This window comes from Pantherophis guttatus, chromosome 7 (genome assembly GCF_059756535.1).
Source record: "Pantherophis guttatus breed Tessera chromosome 7, ASM5975653v1, whole genome shotgun sequence".
Taxonomy (NCBI): domain Eukaryota; kingdom Metazoa; phylum Chordata; class Lepidosauria; order Squamata; family Colubridae; genus Pantherophis; species Pantherophis guttatus.
In genome coordinates this window covers 79,132,735-79,148,434 of record NC_142069.1, presented here as the reverse complement: position 1 = coordinate 79,148,434, position 15,700 = coordinate 79,132,735, and the positions used below count along the sequence as shown (strand labels likewise).

Here is a 15,700-nt window from a genome sequence, read left to right as displayed (position 1 = left end):
TCTCGCCTTCGGGGTTTTCAGCTGGGTCCTTTTGTATGCCGGGTTCAGCTGCTGTAGGTGCTGCCAGTCCATGATGGAGTAGGCGGATCCGGAGTCTACCTCCATCTTGCACGGAGACCCCTCTGCTAGCAGCGTCACGTGGAACTTGGTGGTTCCCTCGTCGCTTGTGTGAGCAATGGTGGTGGTCTGGTGCACCGTCCTGTTGCGGGGATATTCCTCCTCCCCGCGCCGGGACTGGTTTGAGGACCGTTTGGATGTCCTCTGGTTATCTTTGCGATTTTCCCTGAATCGTGGTCTGGGTGGTTCCGGGGCTGGATCTGTGGCTCTGCAGGCCTCTGCGATGTGGCCCCTCTTCAGGCATCGGCGGCAGGTCGCGTCCCTCCATCTGCAGTTTGCCCTGGGGTGGTCGCCTCTGCAGCTGCCGCATCGCTCTCCCCGGTCGCCATGCTGTGGGTTTTCCCGCCTGGGAGGGCGGGACACCTTGTGGACGGCCATTTCCTCATCAGACTCGGATTGAGTAGTTGCCTCGTCTGATGAGGTCGGGCCCGACTTGTGGATCTTATGGATCCCCCTTGCTTTTACCATCGCGGCGGCTGCTTGCTCAGACGTTTCAGCCGCCGTTGCCTCGTCGAGGACATCTTTGAGCGGAATCTTCTTCCGGCTGAGGAACTTCTTCTGCAGCCCCACATCTCGCATTCCAAACACAATGCGGTCCCGGATGGCATTGTCCACATTGTCGAACTCGCAGTTGGCAGCGATTTGGCGAAGCGCTGCCACGAATTCCTTGATGGATTCACCTTCCCGCTGGTTTCTTTGCTGGAAGGTGAACCTGTTTGCGATGGGGGTGCCTGTAGGTGCATAGTGCTCCTGTAGGACTTCCTGCAGGTCGTTCCAGGACATCTCCTCGATGTCCCTGGGTGCCACGAGGTCAATCGCCATCTCCAGAACGTCCGATCCGCAATGAGCCAGGAAGAGGGCTCTTTTTCTCTCCTCATCGAGGTTCTGGTATCCATTGCCTCGCAGGAACTGCCGGAATCGGACCATGTATGACCTCCACTTCTCCCGGGATGGGTCGAACGGGTTCAGCGCGGTCATCGGGGCTTGCGGGGTGGCCATTCTGGAAGATCGCTGTGGTGTGGTGATTTTGTTCGGTGGGCGATCGTGCCAAGAGTCTTGTGAAGGTTCTTCTCTCTAGTCCTTTGTCGCCAGTGTTAGATCCGGCGCAGGGAAGGAAGACTGGACCAGCTCGATACATAAAGCAACTTTTATTCATTACAAAGTAACGAGTCAAGACTGCTGGCGCGCTGCCGGAGCTCTCCTTATATTCGCTCCCGGCAGACGCACCGCCCCTTGGCAGGGATTCAAATCTCCCGCCCGATGGCTGGCAGCCAATCAGGGCGGATGTCCTTATAAGGACATAACACTACCCCCCTTGGATTTCTCACAGTAAAAAAAAGGGCAGAATTCTCTTAGCTCTGTATAGATATAGTTGGAGGGGACAAAAAAGTCAAGATGGTGGCCAGTATGTCTGTCTGTCTTGTCTGTCCATTTGTCTGTGTGTATCTCTATCTTCAATCTTCTGTCTTATTAAAACTATATTGGCAATCCAGTTCTTCTGAAGAAAGTAGAGGCTTAAGAATTTGTTGACGCTTGGATTTGTCTGTTTTCTTTCCAACCTCAATTCTCTTGTCTATCTGGGCACCTTGTTTTTTTACCCTTGAATACTGAGGCAAACTTAGAAATTGCACAGAACTTTGGAGAAACCTCATGTCTAGACTAGAGCAATCTTTCTCAATCTTGGCAACTTTAAGATATGTGGACTTCAAACTCCCAGAATTCCCAGTCAGCATGCTGGCTAGGGAATTCTAGGAGTTGAAGTGGATACATCTTAAAGCATGCTGGTTAGGGAGTTCTGGGAGTTGAAGTCCACATATCTTAAAATTGTCAGGGTTTTATTTATTTTATTTTTATTTATTTTATTTATTTGTCAAGCATATATAAGATAACAGATATAAGTATAAACATGATTATGAATGCAGGAAATGGATACGAATAAATGGGGACATTAGGACAGGGACGGTAGGCACGTAGGTGCGCTTATGCACCCCCCTTACAGTCCTCTTAGGAATGGGGTGAGGTCAACAGTAGACAGTCTAAGGTTAAAGTTATGGGGGTGTGGGGATGAAGTGCATTCCAGGCATTGACCACTCTGTTGCTGAAATCATATTTTCTGCAATCGAATTTGGAGCGGTTTACCTTAAGTCTGTATCTATTGTTTGCTCGTGTATTGTTGCGGTTGAAGCTAAAGTAGTAATTGACAGGTAGGACGTTGTAGCAGTTAATTTTGTGTACTATGCTTAGGTCAGACCGAAGGCAGCATAGTTCTAAGTTGTCTAAGCCCAACATTTCAAGTCTGGTGGCATAAGAGATTCTGTTGTGAGCAGAGGAGTGGAGGATGCTTCTCGTGAAATATCTCTGGACTTGCTCAATTGTATTAATGTCTGATATGCAGTGCAGGTTCCAGAGAGATGAGCTGCATTCGAGAATTGGTCCAGCAAATGTTTTGTATGCTCTAGTTAGCAATACAATATTACCAGAGAAGAAGCTACGCAAGATTAGGTTAACAACTCTTAATGCCTTTTTGGCAATGTTGTTACAGTGGGCTCTGGCACTTAGATCTTTAGAGATGAGTACTCCAAGGTCCTTTACAGAGTGAAGGTCATCTATGAGGAACAATGGTACAGAGAGCTGTGTTCAGCTTTCTGGGTTACAGAACAGACCATGCCTGGTTTAAAATCCAGCCATCCTTTCATTCTTTAAAAAAACCCAGCATCAGGAATCTCATTAGCATCACATCAACAGGGACTTCACATATGCAATAAACAACAGTATGTTAAGGTGTAAACATCTTTCTGCCAACATAAGGGCTTTTTCAATTGCCAGAACAATACAAAGCAGGCTGAGAAGAAATGAAAAGGGGGGGGAAAGGTTTCCATCCCTTTTCCATTGTAAGGTTCTTTTTTTTCCCCCTTTTCATTTTGTGTTTATGGGGATTTGAAAATAATCTAATTCTTTCCTATCTGGTTTGGCCCATCTTTACCAGCTGGTAAATAGGAAACATTCGCCATAGGAAGCCAATCCACCGCAGAGTGTAAACAGATGGAATCAATATAAAGTGACAAGTTAGACACTGCTACTGAAAAGAATGGAGCCAAAATGAACAGCATAACAGTCGCTGTACTTATTTTGTTCCAATTCATTTGGTGCGGAATAGCACTTCATATCTCCACAGCTGTGGCCTTCCATATCTTTGATTTTTTTTTGTGTGTGTATAGGTTTTTTGGAAACAATTTCACTCTGGCTTTGGGGGAGGGAACAATTCCAAGGAAATTTTTTAATTTGTAATTTTTGTATTAAAAAGTTCAACGGTAAAGTGATGCAAAAGCATATTTATTGCTTAGAAATTTGTTATTTCCTTTTTAGACCTTACATCTTTGTGTTTCTATGAAAATACTTTAGATAGAAGCTTCTTTCTTGTGGTCTAGCACACATTAGCATTGTCCTCTGTATTCATTCTTTGCATTTAATTAATTGCATTGGGAAGGGCATGTTTGTTTGTTCATTTTTTAAACTGACAAAGACTTTGTAGAACTAATATTATAAACCACCAAGAATTATCTGCACGACTAAGGCTTTCCGGGATTTCTCACCCTAAATGGAGGAAAAACAACACTGAAATGGAAATGAAAAGGGGGTCTTCCAAGAAAGGTGAGCTGGTGGTCTGCAGTTAAAAAACCCAAACAAACCCAATTCCATGTTGTGCCTTCAAGGATTGTAGGTAAACCCTAGTTGCCGAACTTTGTACAGGCAGTCCTCAACTTAGGACCACAATTGGGACCAGAATTTCAGTTGTAAGTCATTGCGGCCATAAGTCAAGTCACCACATGACCAGACTCAATTTCACTACTGTTTTATAACAATCATAAAGAGAGTCACTGTGGTTGTTATTTAGTGCTCAGTATTCAGCAAGAACTTTCTTTAGTTCAAAGAAGCCAGCCTAAAAATAGGTCAAGCTAAGAAATAGACCCTATAGAGATTCTAGGAATTCTACTTTATAATAGGGTCTCCTAGCAGAATCTTGAAAGCCCGTTCAGAACCTTCCTGCCTTTTTCTAAGGACCACAAGATTCTAACCCTAATAGAAAATGAAAAAGCTAAAGTACCCTAGAACTAGAATTGAAACAGACAAACACCTGCCATATAACACCCCAGCAGGGATGAAATCCAGCAGGTTCTGACAGGTTCTGGAGAACCGGTAGCGGAAATTTTGAACAGTTCGGAGAACTGGCAAATACCACCTCTGGCTGGCCTCAGAGTGGGGTGGGAATGGAGATTTTGCAGGATCCTTCCCCCAGGAGTGGGGAGGGAATAGAGATTTTGCAGTATCCTTCCCCTGCCACGGCCACCATGCCACGTCCACAGAACCAGTAGTAAAAAAAAATTGGATTTCACCACTGCACCCCAGACTTAATATTTGTCAATTAGAAAGACAGGTCTGGATAGTGGACGTGGCAGTACCTGGAGATAGCAGAATAGAAGAGAAGGAACTGCAGAAAATCGAAAATACAAAGACCTACAAATAGAAGTAGAATGACTGTGACAAAAGAAAGCAGACAGTTCCAGTAGTGATAGGCACTTCGGGTGCAACCCCAAAATACATGGAGAACATCATCCGCATTGACAAAATCACCATCAATCAATTGCAAAAGGCAGCTTTACTTGGAACAGCTTACATTCTGCAATAACATCTTTAATACTATCAAACAATAACATCTGGCTATCCCAGGTCTTTGGGAGGGACTTGATAGGTGGGTAAAAATACCAAGTACAGTCTGAAGATCAGTCTGACTGCAATAAACCATAATATATTTTTTAAAAAATTTGATTTATATGCCGCCCTTCTCCGGAGACTCAGGGCGACTTACAATGCGTTAAGCAATAGCCTTCATACTTTTGTATATTTATACAAAGTCAGCTTATTGCCCCCACAAACTGGGTCCTCATTTAACCTACCTTAGAAAGGATGGAAGGCTAAGTCAACCTTGAGCCTGGTAAGATTCGATCTAAAAATTAGATATAGGTATCAGGGGTGGGTTCTACTTAACTTTACTACTGGTTCACAACGGGATCGCATTCAACATCCTAGATTCTTGGGAAGAACTCAGTGAGTATGAAATCCAACAGCTGTGATTTCACATTGCTGTGAACAGATAATGTATAAAATGCATATGTTGTCTGACTCTCCAATGACTTATTTGTTTATAAGACATTCATTTAGAGTTGGAAGGGACCTTGGAGGTCTTCTGGTCCAACCCCCTGCTCAAGCAGAAGACCCCATACCATTTCAGGCAAATGGTTGTCTAGTCTCTTTTTGAAAGGTTCCTCCCACAACTTCTGAAGCAAGCTTGGTTTGGTTGATTGCTCTTACTCTTAGGAATTTTCTCCTTAGTTCTAGGTTGCTTCTCTCCTTGGTTAGTTTCCATCCATCGTTTCTTGTCTTTGGTGCTTTATTATGCTTTATTATGTAGAATGTGTATCTAGTGATCTATAGGATGGCTAATACCACATGATTTAAAGCTTGCCTTCTTGTGGGTATTTTCCATGAAAATGGATATTTTTCTTTTTCCATCTTTGCAACAAATACAACCCACCCTTCTGACAATTCCTTGCTCCTCTTTTTAAAAATATGGATGTGATTTCAGAGGGAGATAGATCCTTAACTTTCAGCCTCTAAATGTATCTTGAAGGGTTGGGTGCTGTTTTGTAACATTTCAGCAGGGATTTTACTTGCAAATGGAGAGATATTGAAATGGAAATTGTGTGTAAAACTAAATGTAGATTCATATCTTATGCTTTCAAAATGCACTTTCTGCTATATTACCATTCAGTTTTGTACAGGTGGAAAAAGAAAGGAAGATTATAAAAACCATCAATCTCATCTTGATACAATTTTGTAGGAGTTCTAACACATCTTCTTTCTGTCTTTGAAGAATAATTTACTATGCAGAATACTAGCATTTTGCAAACACTTACTCACCCAGCTGTTTCTTTTAAATAGGTTACCCTCCTCAATATTATGTTCAGTCAATCTCCAGCTTTCAATAGTTGAACAAATGTCTTGTGTATATTTACCATTAGCTCAGGATAAAGTACAGTTTTGGAAATTAATTTTTGCAAACGTAAGTTTGAAAGAAGCCTTCCACTGCTCAGCTTCTACAATATTTGGGGTTTTTTTCCCCCTCATGATATTTAGAAAAAGAAATCTAAAATCCTTTGGTGGAATAGTAACTCATACTATTATACTATCTGATATCAGAACTCAATATTAATGTGAACTAGCACTACAGACACTTTGGTATTTCAATACAAATCTTTTGAAAATTCTTAATAGATTTCTAAAAAGATAAAGCACTTCATCAAAACTTGCAGACTTTTTGACTATAATCAAAATGGACAGATCCAGCGCCATGAACTAAGAAGGATTCTTGAAATCAACTGCTTCAAGATGACAGATTGCGAGTATGATAAGTAAGTAAAAGCATAAGCGAAAGGCTCTTGTAGAATCACTGTGGGAAGTTTACCTTACATGCAGTAATTATTGTTATGTTTATTTTAGTAGACAGAGGTTTATTTTAGTAAGTTGTGTTTCCTTGACAATGAAAGTCTTAGATAATGGATATTAAAATGTGTCTGCTGCTGTGACAATCTACTATTTTTCCGTTGTTATTCTTTAATGATGTTATTCTGACCTTGGGACACAGTGATCCTGTTTGCACCCCATGATTTCCTGGTTCGTAGAAGAAAGGGATCTTAAAATCCAGCTAACACATCCAGGAAGAGAGCCTTGAACAGCTGGTTTTGGGCTGAAATAACTCTCTTTGATCAGCAATAGCTGAAGAACGCACTAAGAATTCATCCTCTTCATCATCATAGAACAGAACAGAATAGAATTCTTTATTGGCCAAGTGTGATTGGACACACAAGGAATTTGTGTTTGGTGCATATGCTCTCAGTGTATATAAAAGGGAAAAAAAGGAAAAATTCATTCATCAAGAATCATAAGACACAACACTTAATGGTAGTCATAGGTTACTAATAAGCAATCAAATGATGCTAGGAAACAAACAGAACAATATAAATCATAAAAATACAAGCAACATGGTTATAGTCATAAGTGGGAGGAAATAGGTAACAGGAAGGATGAGAAGAATAATAGTAATACAGCCTTAGTAAATTATTTGACATTGTTGTGGGAATTAATTGTTTAGCAGAGTGATGGCATTCGGGGAAAAAACTGTCCTTGTGTCTAGTTGTTCTGGTGTGCAGTGCCCTATAGCATCATTTTGAGGGTAGAAGTTGAAACAATTTATATCCAGGATATGAGGGGTCTGCAGATATTTTCACAGCCCTCTTTTTGACTCATGCAGTATATAGGTCCTCAATGGAAGGCAGGTTGGTAGCAATTGTTTTTTTCTGCAGTTCTAATTATCTGTTGAAGTTTGTGTTTGTCTTGTTTGGTTGTAGAGCCAAACCAGACAGTTATAGAGGTGCAGATGACAGACTCAATACTTCCTCTGTAGAACTGAATCAGCAGCTCTTTGGGCAGTTTGAGCTTTCTGAGTTGGTGCAGAAAGAACATTTTTTGTTGTGCTTATTTGATGACATTTTTGATGTTAGGTGTCCATTTTAAGCCTTGAGATATGATAAAACCTAGAAACTTGAAGGTCTCTACTGTTGATACTGTGTTGTCTAGTATTTTAAGAGGTGGTCGTATAGGAGGTTTCTCCTAAAATCCACCACCATTTCTATGGTTTTGAGTGTGTTTAGTTCAAGATTGTTCCAGCTGCACATGATGATGGTTACATCATCTGAGAGAAAGTCCACATCTTATAGAGGTTCTCAAAAACCAACTACCACCCATTTCACAATGTTCTCCAGTGTCATCAAAAGTGCCTGCATACTTTTCATACTTAAATTCAAAGTGGAGGAAGGGTTAAATACATTCTTGCAACTTTTGGACAGGGGGGCGCTTTCTTATGGACAACCTTGCTAAGAATAAGAGAAGCCAGAGATTATCTTGATTGACTAGAGCCGTGATGGCAAACCTATGGCATGCATGCCACAGGTGGCATGTGGAGCCATATCGGTGGGCACCCGAGCTCCACTTGATTTTCGGGCCTTCTGAGCCCACCAGAAGTAGGGAAACAGGCTGTTTCCTGCCTCCAGAGAGCCTGGTGGGGGGGGAGGCTGTTTTCACCCTCCCCAGGCTCCTAGAGAGGCTGTGGAGTCTGAGGAGAGCAAAAAAAAAAAAAAAAACGGGCCTTCCGGTCCCACTGGAAGTTGGTAAACGGGCAGTTTCCGGCCTCTGGGGGAGTGGTGAGGAAGACTGTTTTTGCCCTCCCCAGGCTCCTAGAGAGGCTCTAGGGAGAGCAAAAAATGGAAGTGCGGGAGGAGCGGGGGAGGAGTGTGCACATGTGCAGGGGCGGGGTGCATATAATTATGGGTGTTGGCATGCTCACGCGCGACCTCCCACACATCCCCCCCCCGCACTCCTCCCGCTTTTGGCACACAATGGCAAAAAGGTTAGCCATCACTGGACTAGAGTATAGACTGAAGAGTTAAGTTTAATATGGCTATGGAGTTCTTCACTTAGGAAATTTTTAAAAATGCACAAATGTAAGATAGGAGATACCTGGTTTTGGAAGAATACCTGCATAATAGTTTGAATATGAACTGGCAGGGTTGAACTGGCATTCAAAGAAGAACAATGCAACGTGAGGCTGTATCAGCTGAAGTACAATATAATTTCCAACTGTCTTGGAAGTAATTACTTCATTGGATTGCACATTGGCCAAGTCTTGAGCATTGTGTCTTCTGAGCATTGCATTTTATGTAGGACTCAGGAATTAGATCAAGTTTACAAATGATGATTACAAGAGTGCAGACTCTCACAGCCCATTATATTGAGTGGGAGATCATCAGAAAATCCCAGAATTATGGGCTAGACAAGACTATGGCAAAATCCTTCCCTAGAGTTCATCATGAAAAACATATAGCTTAATCTTTAGAATTACTAGGAGTTGAACTCAACCGAAGGGAGAGGTACGTAAGCAGATAAGTATTAAAGAAAAAACTAATATTCAATCTTGCTTTGATAAATTTGTAAGCTCTTTTGAGTAGAGCCGTTAAAGTTAAAGATTATTCAGCCATGCTGTTGCAGGCTACTCCTTATCACCACTTCATCTCTGTTGTAGATATACACTCAAACGAAACTTAGCTTCATGAAAAACCACAATTGAATCTCTGTCCAATTCAAGTTGCATTTCTTTGATAGCTGGGCTATTGTATTTTTTTTTATCAATGCAGGTGTTGAGGGTTGGCTCCCAGATTTGGGCTGTATAAATGCAACCAACTACTAAGTGGCATCAAAGGGTTAATTTGGGCCATCTCTTTGTTGCTGTTAAATGCCCCAGGCTTTTGTGGTGCAAATATGGTCAGTTTAATATGAGGCGTCTGTATCCCCCCTGAAGCCTGGAGAAACTTTAATTTGGAAGGTTTAGAGAGCTGTAATGAGCTGCAATAGCAGAAACATTAAGCTGAAGAGGGGAGAGAAATTAGGACAGTCTATTTATTTGTTTTGCTTTGCTCTAAATATTTTATATCTCTTGTTACCAGCAACCTCAAAACAAATTTTAGCCCATATTTACAAGCTGGGCTTGCTGTTTGATATTCCTCTTTTTTATGGGCACTTGGCATGTTCTCCAAAATTAGATGAAAACAAAGGAAAAACCCTTCTTATAATTTGGTGCACATAATTACAGAACAGAAGCCATGCTTTTTAAAGTAGAGCAATGAAAAACAACAAAATGTGTTTTTATTTGATAATAAATCTTGTACTTGGCATCCAAGTCTTCAATGTGATAAATCTAAATGAATGTTACTAGAACAAAAGGAGTGTTCATAAAAAGTATCACAAATTTTTATCTGGTGCATTTAAATCTGAATTAAAATGATGACACTTATTCTCTAGAGATTTGCAAAATGTGTGTAGCCAAATGGATCCGTCTTCGGTTGAATTTAAAATGGTTCTTAAGGGAGAATGCAAGGAAGCCCTTCAAAGTTTCTTCCATAATGTCTAGCGTTGATTAAACAGGTTCATGTTTGTTTATTAAATTTGTAAGGTAAAGCTTGCTTCCTGAGAACCCCCTGGGACTGTCCGTATAATTTTCGTGGCAGCTATATGGAAATACTTCTTTTGAGAATTTTTTTAGCATCCCAGTCTAACATATAATTGCCTTCTATTAGCTGTGAGTAGGTGATGCAAAATCCCTTTGCTTCAAGATGACCCTCTGGTGACCTCATGGACACATCTTGGAAATGGTCCAGAATTGCTCCTAGAATATATCTTTGTTATGTTCCACTTCAGCATATTGCCTCAGAGGATAAGATGCTCTGGAGCAGGGGTCTCCAACCTTGGCCACTTTAAGACTTGTGGACTTCAACTCCCAGAGTTCCAAAGCTGGCTGAGGAACTCTGGGAGTTGAAGTCCACAAGTCTTAAAGTGGCCAAGGTTGGAGACCCCTGCTCTGGAGGGTTCCCATCCAAACACTGACCAGGCCAAACTGTGCTAACCTTCTGACCTAGAGGTCATCCTATGACTATTCTAGCTGTACCCATTATTTTCTTTCTTCTTGTAAGCGCCCCAAGGGTCCAAGGGTTTAGAAGAGGTATCAGTTGTCTTACTTCTAGGAATAGGCAGAAAAAGAGCTAGAGTGATCCATATGGGCTTGGCTGTAGAGCTTTTGATCTTTGGGGTTTTTTTTGTTTATTTGCACAAGCTGCTAATTGTTCCCCTTTTATCTGTTATAACATATATATTATGTTATAACATAACATTATGTTATAACATCTAAGGGTAATAGTTAGAAACTGTCTTAGAGGTTGGGGTGAAAGAGAGCTCAAAGGAGTATATTGACTATTTATTATAAACTAAAAAAGCCCTTGGACACAGTGGCTCAGTGGCTAAGATGCTGAGCTTGTCGATCAAAAGGTCTGCACTTCAGTGGTTTGAATCCCTAGTGCTGCATAACAGGTGAGCTCCTGTTACTTGTCCCAGCTTCTGCCAACCTAGCAGTTCGAAAGCACGTAAAAAATGCAAGTAGAAAAATAGGGACCACCTTTGGTGGGAAGGTAACAGCACTCTGTGTGCTTTTGGTATTCAGTCATGCCGGCCACATGACCACGGAGATGTCTTCGGACAGTGGCTTTGAAATGGAGATGAGCACCGCCCCCTAGAGTCAGGAATGACTAGCAGGGAACAAGTAACGGGAGCTCACCCTGTTACACGGCACTAGGGAATCGAACTGTTGAACTGCTGACCTTTCAATCAACAAGCTCAGCATCTTAGCCACTGAGCCACCGCATCCCTGAAAATACCTTACATTGCTCTTATTTTGATTATTATAGTCATCATTTGTATATATGGTTGAACATTACATTAGTTCATTCTCCAAAATTTAATGAACCTGTGTGTGGTTTTTTTTTAAAGATTATGGAATCGGTATTGTATTTCAAGAACAAATACACTGAATTACAAAGAATTTTTGCAATACCTTGGCATAAGTTTGGAGAAGAAAAAGAAAAAGAGAGCTGAAAAGATAATAGATTCAGGTAGGCATCTTAAGGGGGTTGAGAGAAGCAGCATTAAACCATCGTTTCACTGTTACAAAGTTTGGTTCCCCCAATTAATATATAACATATAGGGGACTGTGTTATTGCAAGACGGGAACATCAAGCAAACTCACACACTATAAAATCTGGGGAGGGGGGGAGAGAAACAATAAACCATCCAGAAACCTTAAGGAAATTATTACTCAATCAATGAACAACAATCCTTTTAACCAAAGGGCAATTTCATGTTGCAGCCTAAGCTACTTGTCTCCTGTGCTGCTTCCAGCTGTTTCTTAAGTCAACTTCTGAAATTCCAGTTGAGATTGGGTGATGACCATGCAAGCCCTGATTGGTTGTTCTCCTGCTTTTTGCCATTCCCACCCATGCAGGAAGGCAAAACTGATTGGCTGGCTGGCTGACTGCATCTGTCTACTAAGACCAGCCTTCCTCTCTAGGGCTTGTTCGCTCCTCACTCATCCCTATGCTTTCCCAGATGTTTCCACACATGAATGTCTTTCCAAGTTATATTCTTTTTTTAACCCTTTTTAAGACTCCCCCTCCCACCATTGTTGCTCTGATGCCACAATAATTAAAGTAACAGGAAGCAGGCTGTTCTTTCCCCTAATAAAAATTGTCAACTACTAACTAGTGGAGAACATTAGAACATAACCCAGGATGAAAAGGCTGCCCAAGGCAGTGAACAACCACTGCAGGAGAAGGGGTATGCAAGCAAAACTGGGGGTCTTGGTAGAGTGAAGCAAACCATTGGAGGTCACCAGTTCTGATGGACTTAAAACAATTCAGTTCAACCATCAAGTTTTGAATTTCAAGTGAAATATATATCAGAATAACAGAGTAAGAGTTGAAAAGGACTTTGGGGGGGTCTTTTAGCTCAACTCCCTGCTCAAGCAGAAGACCCTGTACCGTTTCGGACAAATGGCTGTCCAAGTCTCATTTTTGAAAGCCTCCTGTGATAGAGCACCCACAACTTTTAAAGGCAAGCTTTTCAACTGGTTTATTGTTCTCACTGTCAGGGAATTTCTCCTTAGCTCTAGGTTGCTTTTCTTCCTAATTAGTTTCCAACCATTGCTTCTTGTCTTACCTTTTGATGCTTTGAAAAATAGTTCTCCCCACTCATCTTTGTTGCAGCTCCTCAAACATTGGAAGACTGCTATCATGTCGCTGCTAATCCTCCTTTTCATTAGACATATCCAATTCCTGCAACTCTTCTGCCCTTAATCATTTTTGTTGTTCTTCTCTGCATTCTTTCCATTGTCTCAACACCTTTTTTATGTTGCGATGAGCAAAACTGCCATATTCAAGGTGTGGTCTTACCAAGACAGTACTAGATTCTATCCCTCTGTTTATGTAGCCTAGGCTTTTTTTGGTGGCTGTGGCATATGGCTGGCTCACATTTAAGTGATTGTCCATTAGGACTCTAAGATCCCTCTCCCAGTTACTGCTATTGAGCCAAGTTTTCTCCTAATCTCTGCCTGTACATTTGATTTTTCTTGCCTAAATGTAAAACCTTACTTTTCTCTACACTGAATTTCATTTTGTTAGAATGAAATTAGGTCCCAGAAGTTAGGTCCCAGTGTTCAAGTCTGTCGAGATCCATCTGGATGTTGAGCCTGTCTTCTGGGGTATTGACTATTCCTACCTGCTTAGTGTCTGCAGATTTGATGAGTTTCCCTTCTATTCCCTCATCTAAATCGTTTATGAAGATATTGAAGAGTACTGGACCTAAGACAGTACTGCTTACTTCCCTCCCTGTAGATATAGTTCCAGTAAGGACTACATATTGGGTGTGGTTTGTCAGCTAGTTAATTTAGTCACTTTGTCAAATAGTGAAATAATATTTGCTTGGCATGATCTGTTTATTACAAATCCATGTTGGCGTCTGGTTATAACTTTGCTTGCTTCTAGGTGTTTGCAGAACTGTTGCTTATCTTTTTCAGGATCTTCTGGATTGATGTCAAACTGATTGATCTGTAGTTTCCTGGATCTGTTCCCCCCTCTTTTTTTAAGATGGGGACCACATTAGCTCTTTTCCAGTCCTCTGGTAGTTCCCCAGTGCTCAGTATCTTTGAATGATATGGTTGAATGGTTCTGAGATCACGTCTGCCTTCTGTGATGTAATCCATCAGGTCGGATTATTTGAATTTGTATTCTCTTACCATTTTCTTGCCTTTTAGTTTGAATTCCTAGCCTGTCTTTTATGATTCTATTTTTAGCAGTTGGGCTATTTTTTCCTTTTTGTGTGAAGACAGATGCAAAGAAAGAATTAGGCAGCTCTGCTTTCTCTCTGCTGCCTGTCACTTCCATGCTATCTTCTCCCATTAGTGGACCAATTGTTTCTTTCACTTTTTTATTTTTTATGTGTTGAAAGAAACTTTTTTAAAATCATTTTTCACATTTGTTACCAGTCTTACTTTATTCTGAGCCTTATCTTTCCTGACTTAATCTTTGCAGATTTTGCCTTAGTTATGTGCTCCTCTTTCCATTTTTTTCATACCTATTCTTTTGGTCTTTCAGTTTATCAGAGAGTTCTTTTGCAACCATTCTGGTTTCTCCTTGGATTTCTTATTCTTATTTTTCAGTGATATTATGCTGGACTGGGCTTTTATAATCATATTTTTTCAGAGTTTCCCAAGCTTCTTGAGTTGTTTTGCCCCTTTAAGGTTTTTATCCATAGAAACCTTCCCAAGCTCTAAGTTTGTTGAAATCAGCTCTTTTAACAATGGTTTGATTATGTTCTACTTCTTATGTCTGCATTATATTGAATTCTAATATGACATAGTCATTCTCACCCAAAGTTCTTGTGACATGAGGTGCATTCACCCTGGGCTGCAAATAGTAAGTAGGTGAACTGATCGGTTTCTGTGTTTAGGAAATGATGAATAGCCTACACTTCTGATGGCCAAGTAGAAAAGACAGATCTAACTCCATAATAAATCGTATACTCCCTGTTCTATTACAGGGTTCCCCCCCAAATAAAAGTATCCTGAATGTAGAAATGTTGGATAAAACACTAGACTTAGTTTCCATTTCTCCTTAGCTTCCTATGTTGAAATGATATTTTGTATGGTGGAATATTCATTCATATGGACCTCTTTCCAAAGTTGCTGCACCCCAATTCATATCTTTTCTCTATTTCTATTTATTGGGTTTACTAGACTTCCTTTTACACTTCCTTTTCTTGCATAAAATAAATGAATTAATGAGTGAATAATAAAGGGGACTCATAAACTTCCTGTAATCGGTCTGTATTGGTGTCCATTGATTCTTAAATTATTTCTAAATTGAATTTATTTATTAATTTATAAGCTGCCCAGCAACGCTTGGCAAAATTAAAAATTAAATCTATCAAAAGTACACAAGAGCCAATGTTTGCAAGATATTTGTCCTTCCATAAAATCTTGCAATATTTTGGTAATATTTTTCAATTAAATACACATATCTATTTTAATATTGTTGTTCATTTTTCCCAGTTTCTGTGATATTTTACAAAACTCTGCAATAGCGAAAATATTGCTACAGGGTAGTGATCTGAACATCAAGTTGTTTGCTCTGGAGCAATATAAAGCAGTAAGCAATATTATTTTTCTTGTTCAAAGAAAACTAATAGAATCTTGCTAAACCATAGCTTTTCTTAACAGCACAGAATGAATCCCCAGAAAGCAAGACTAGTGAATCAAAGATATCTTTACCTGCCACAACTGGATACAACTTGACAAAGATCCATCTAGATAACACTGCAAAGAATTTTAGAGAAAAGGTAAGTTCTTTGATCAATGCCAAGACGTTTTACAGAAATACTGAATAATAGGTTTTCATCACCTGGAAGAGTCTAATGGCTCCATATCAGAGTGTTGAAAAATTGTTTCATCGGTTTTAATATTCTCATAGCATCATGACATCTTACAGCTGGAAGGGACCTCAGAGATCTTCTAGTCCTGTGATGGCGAACC

General features: G+C 40.6%; 1 protein-coding gene across 4 annotated transcripts in view; it reads left to right on the top strand.

Moving 5' to 3' along the window:
- Positions 1 to 15,700, top strand: part of EFCAB6 (EF-hand calcium binding domain 6) — a 157,401-nt gene that overhangs the window by 31,963 nt on the left and 109,738 nt on the right. For all 4 annotated transcript variants that reach the window (XM_034442018.3, XM_087873287.1, XM_034442017.3 and 1 more), the window contains exons 6-8: positions 6,451 to 6,587; positions 11,608 to 11,729; positions 15,389 to 15,507. In XM_034442018.3, the coding sequence (XP_034297909.2) occupies positions 6,451 to 6,587; positions 11,608 to 11,729; positions 15,389 to 15,507 (378 nt within the window). The remainder of the gene's footprint in view (positions 1 to 6,450; positions 6,588 to 11,607; positions 11,730 to 15,388; positions 15,508 to 15,700) is intronic.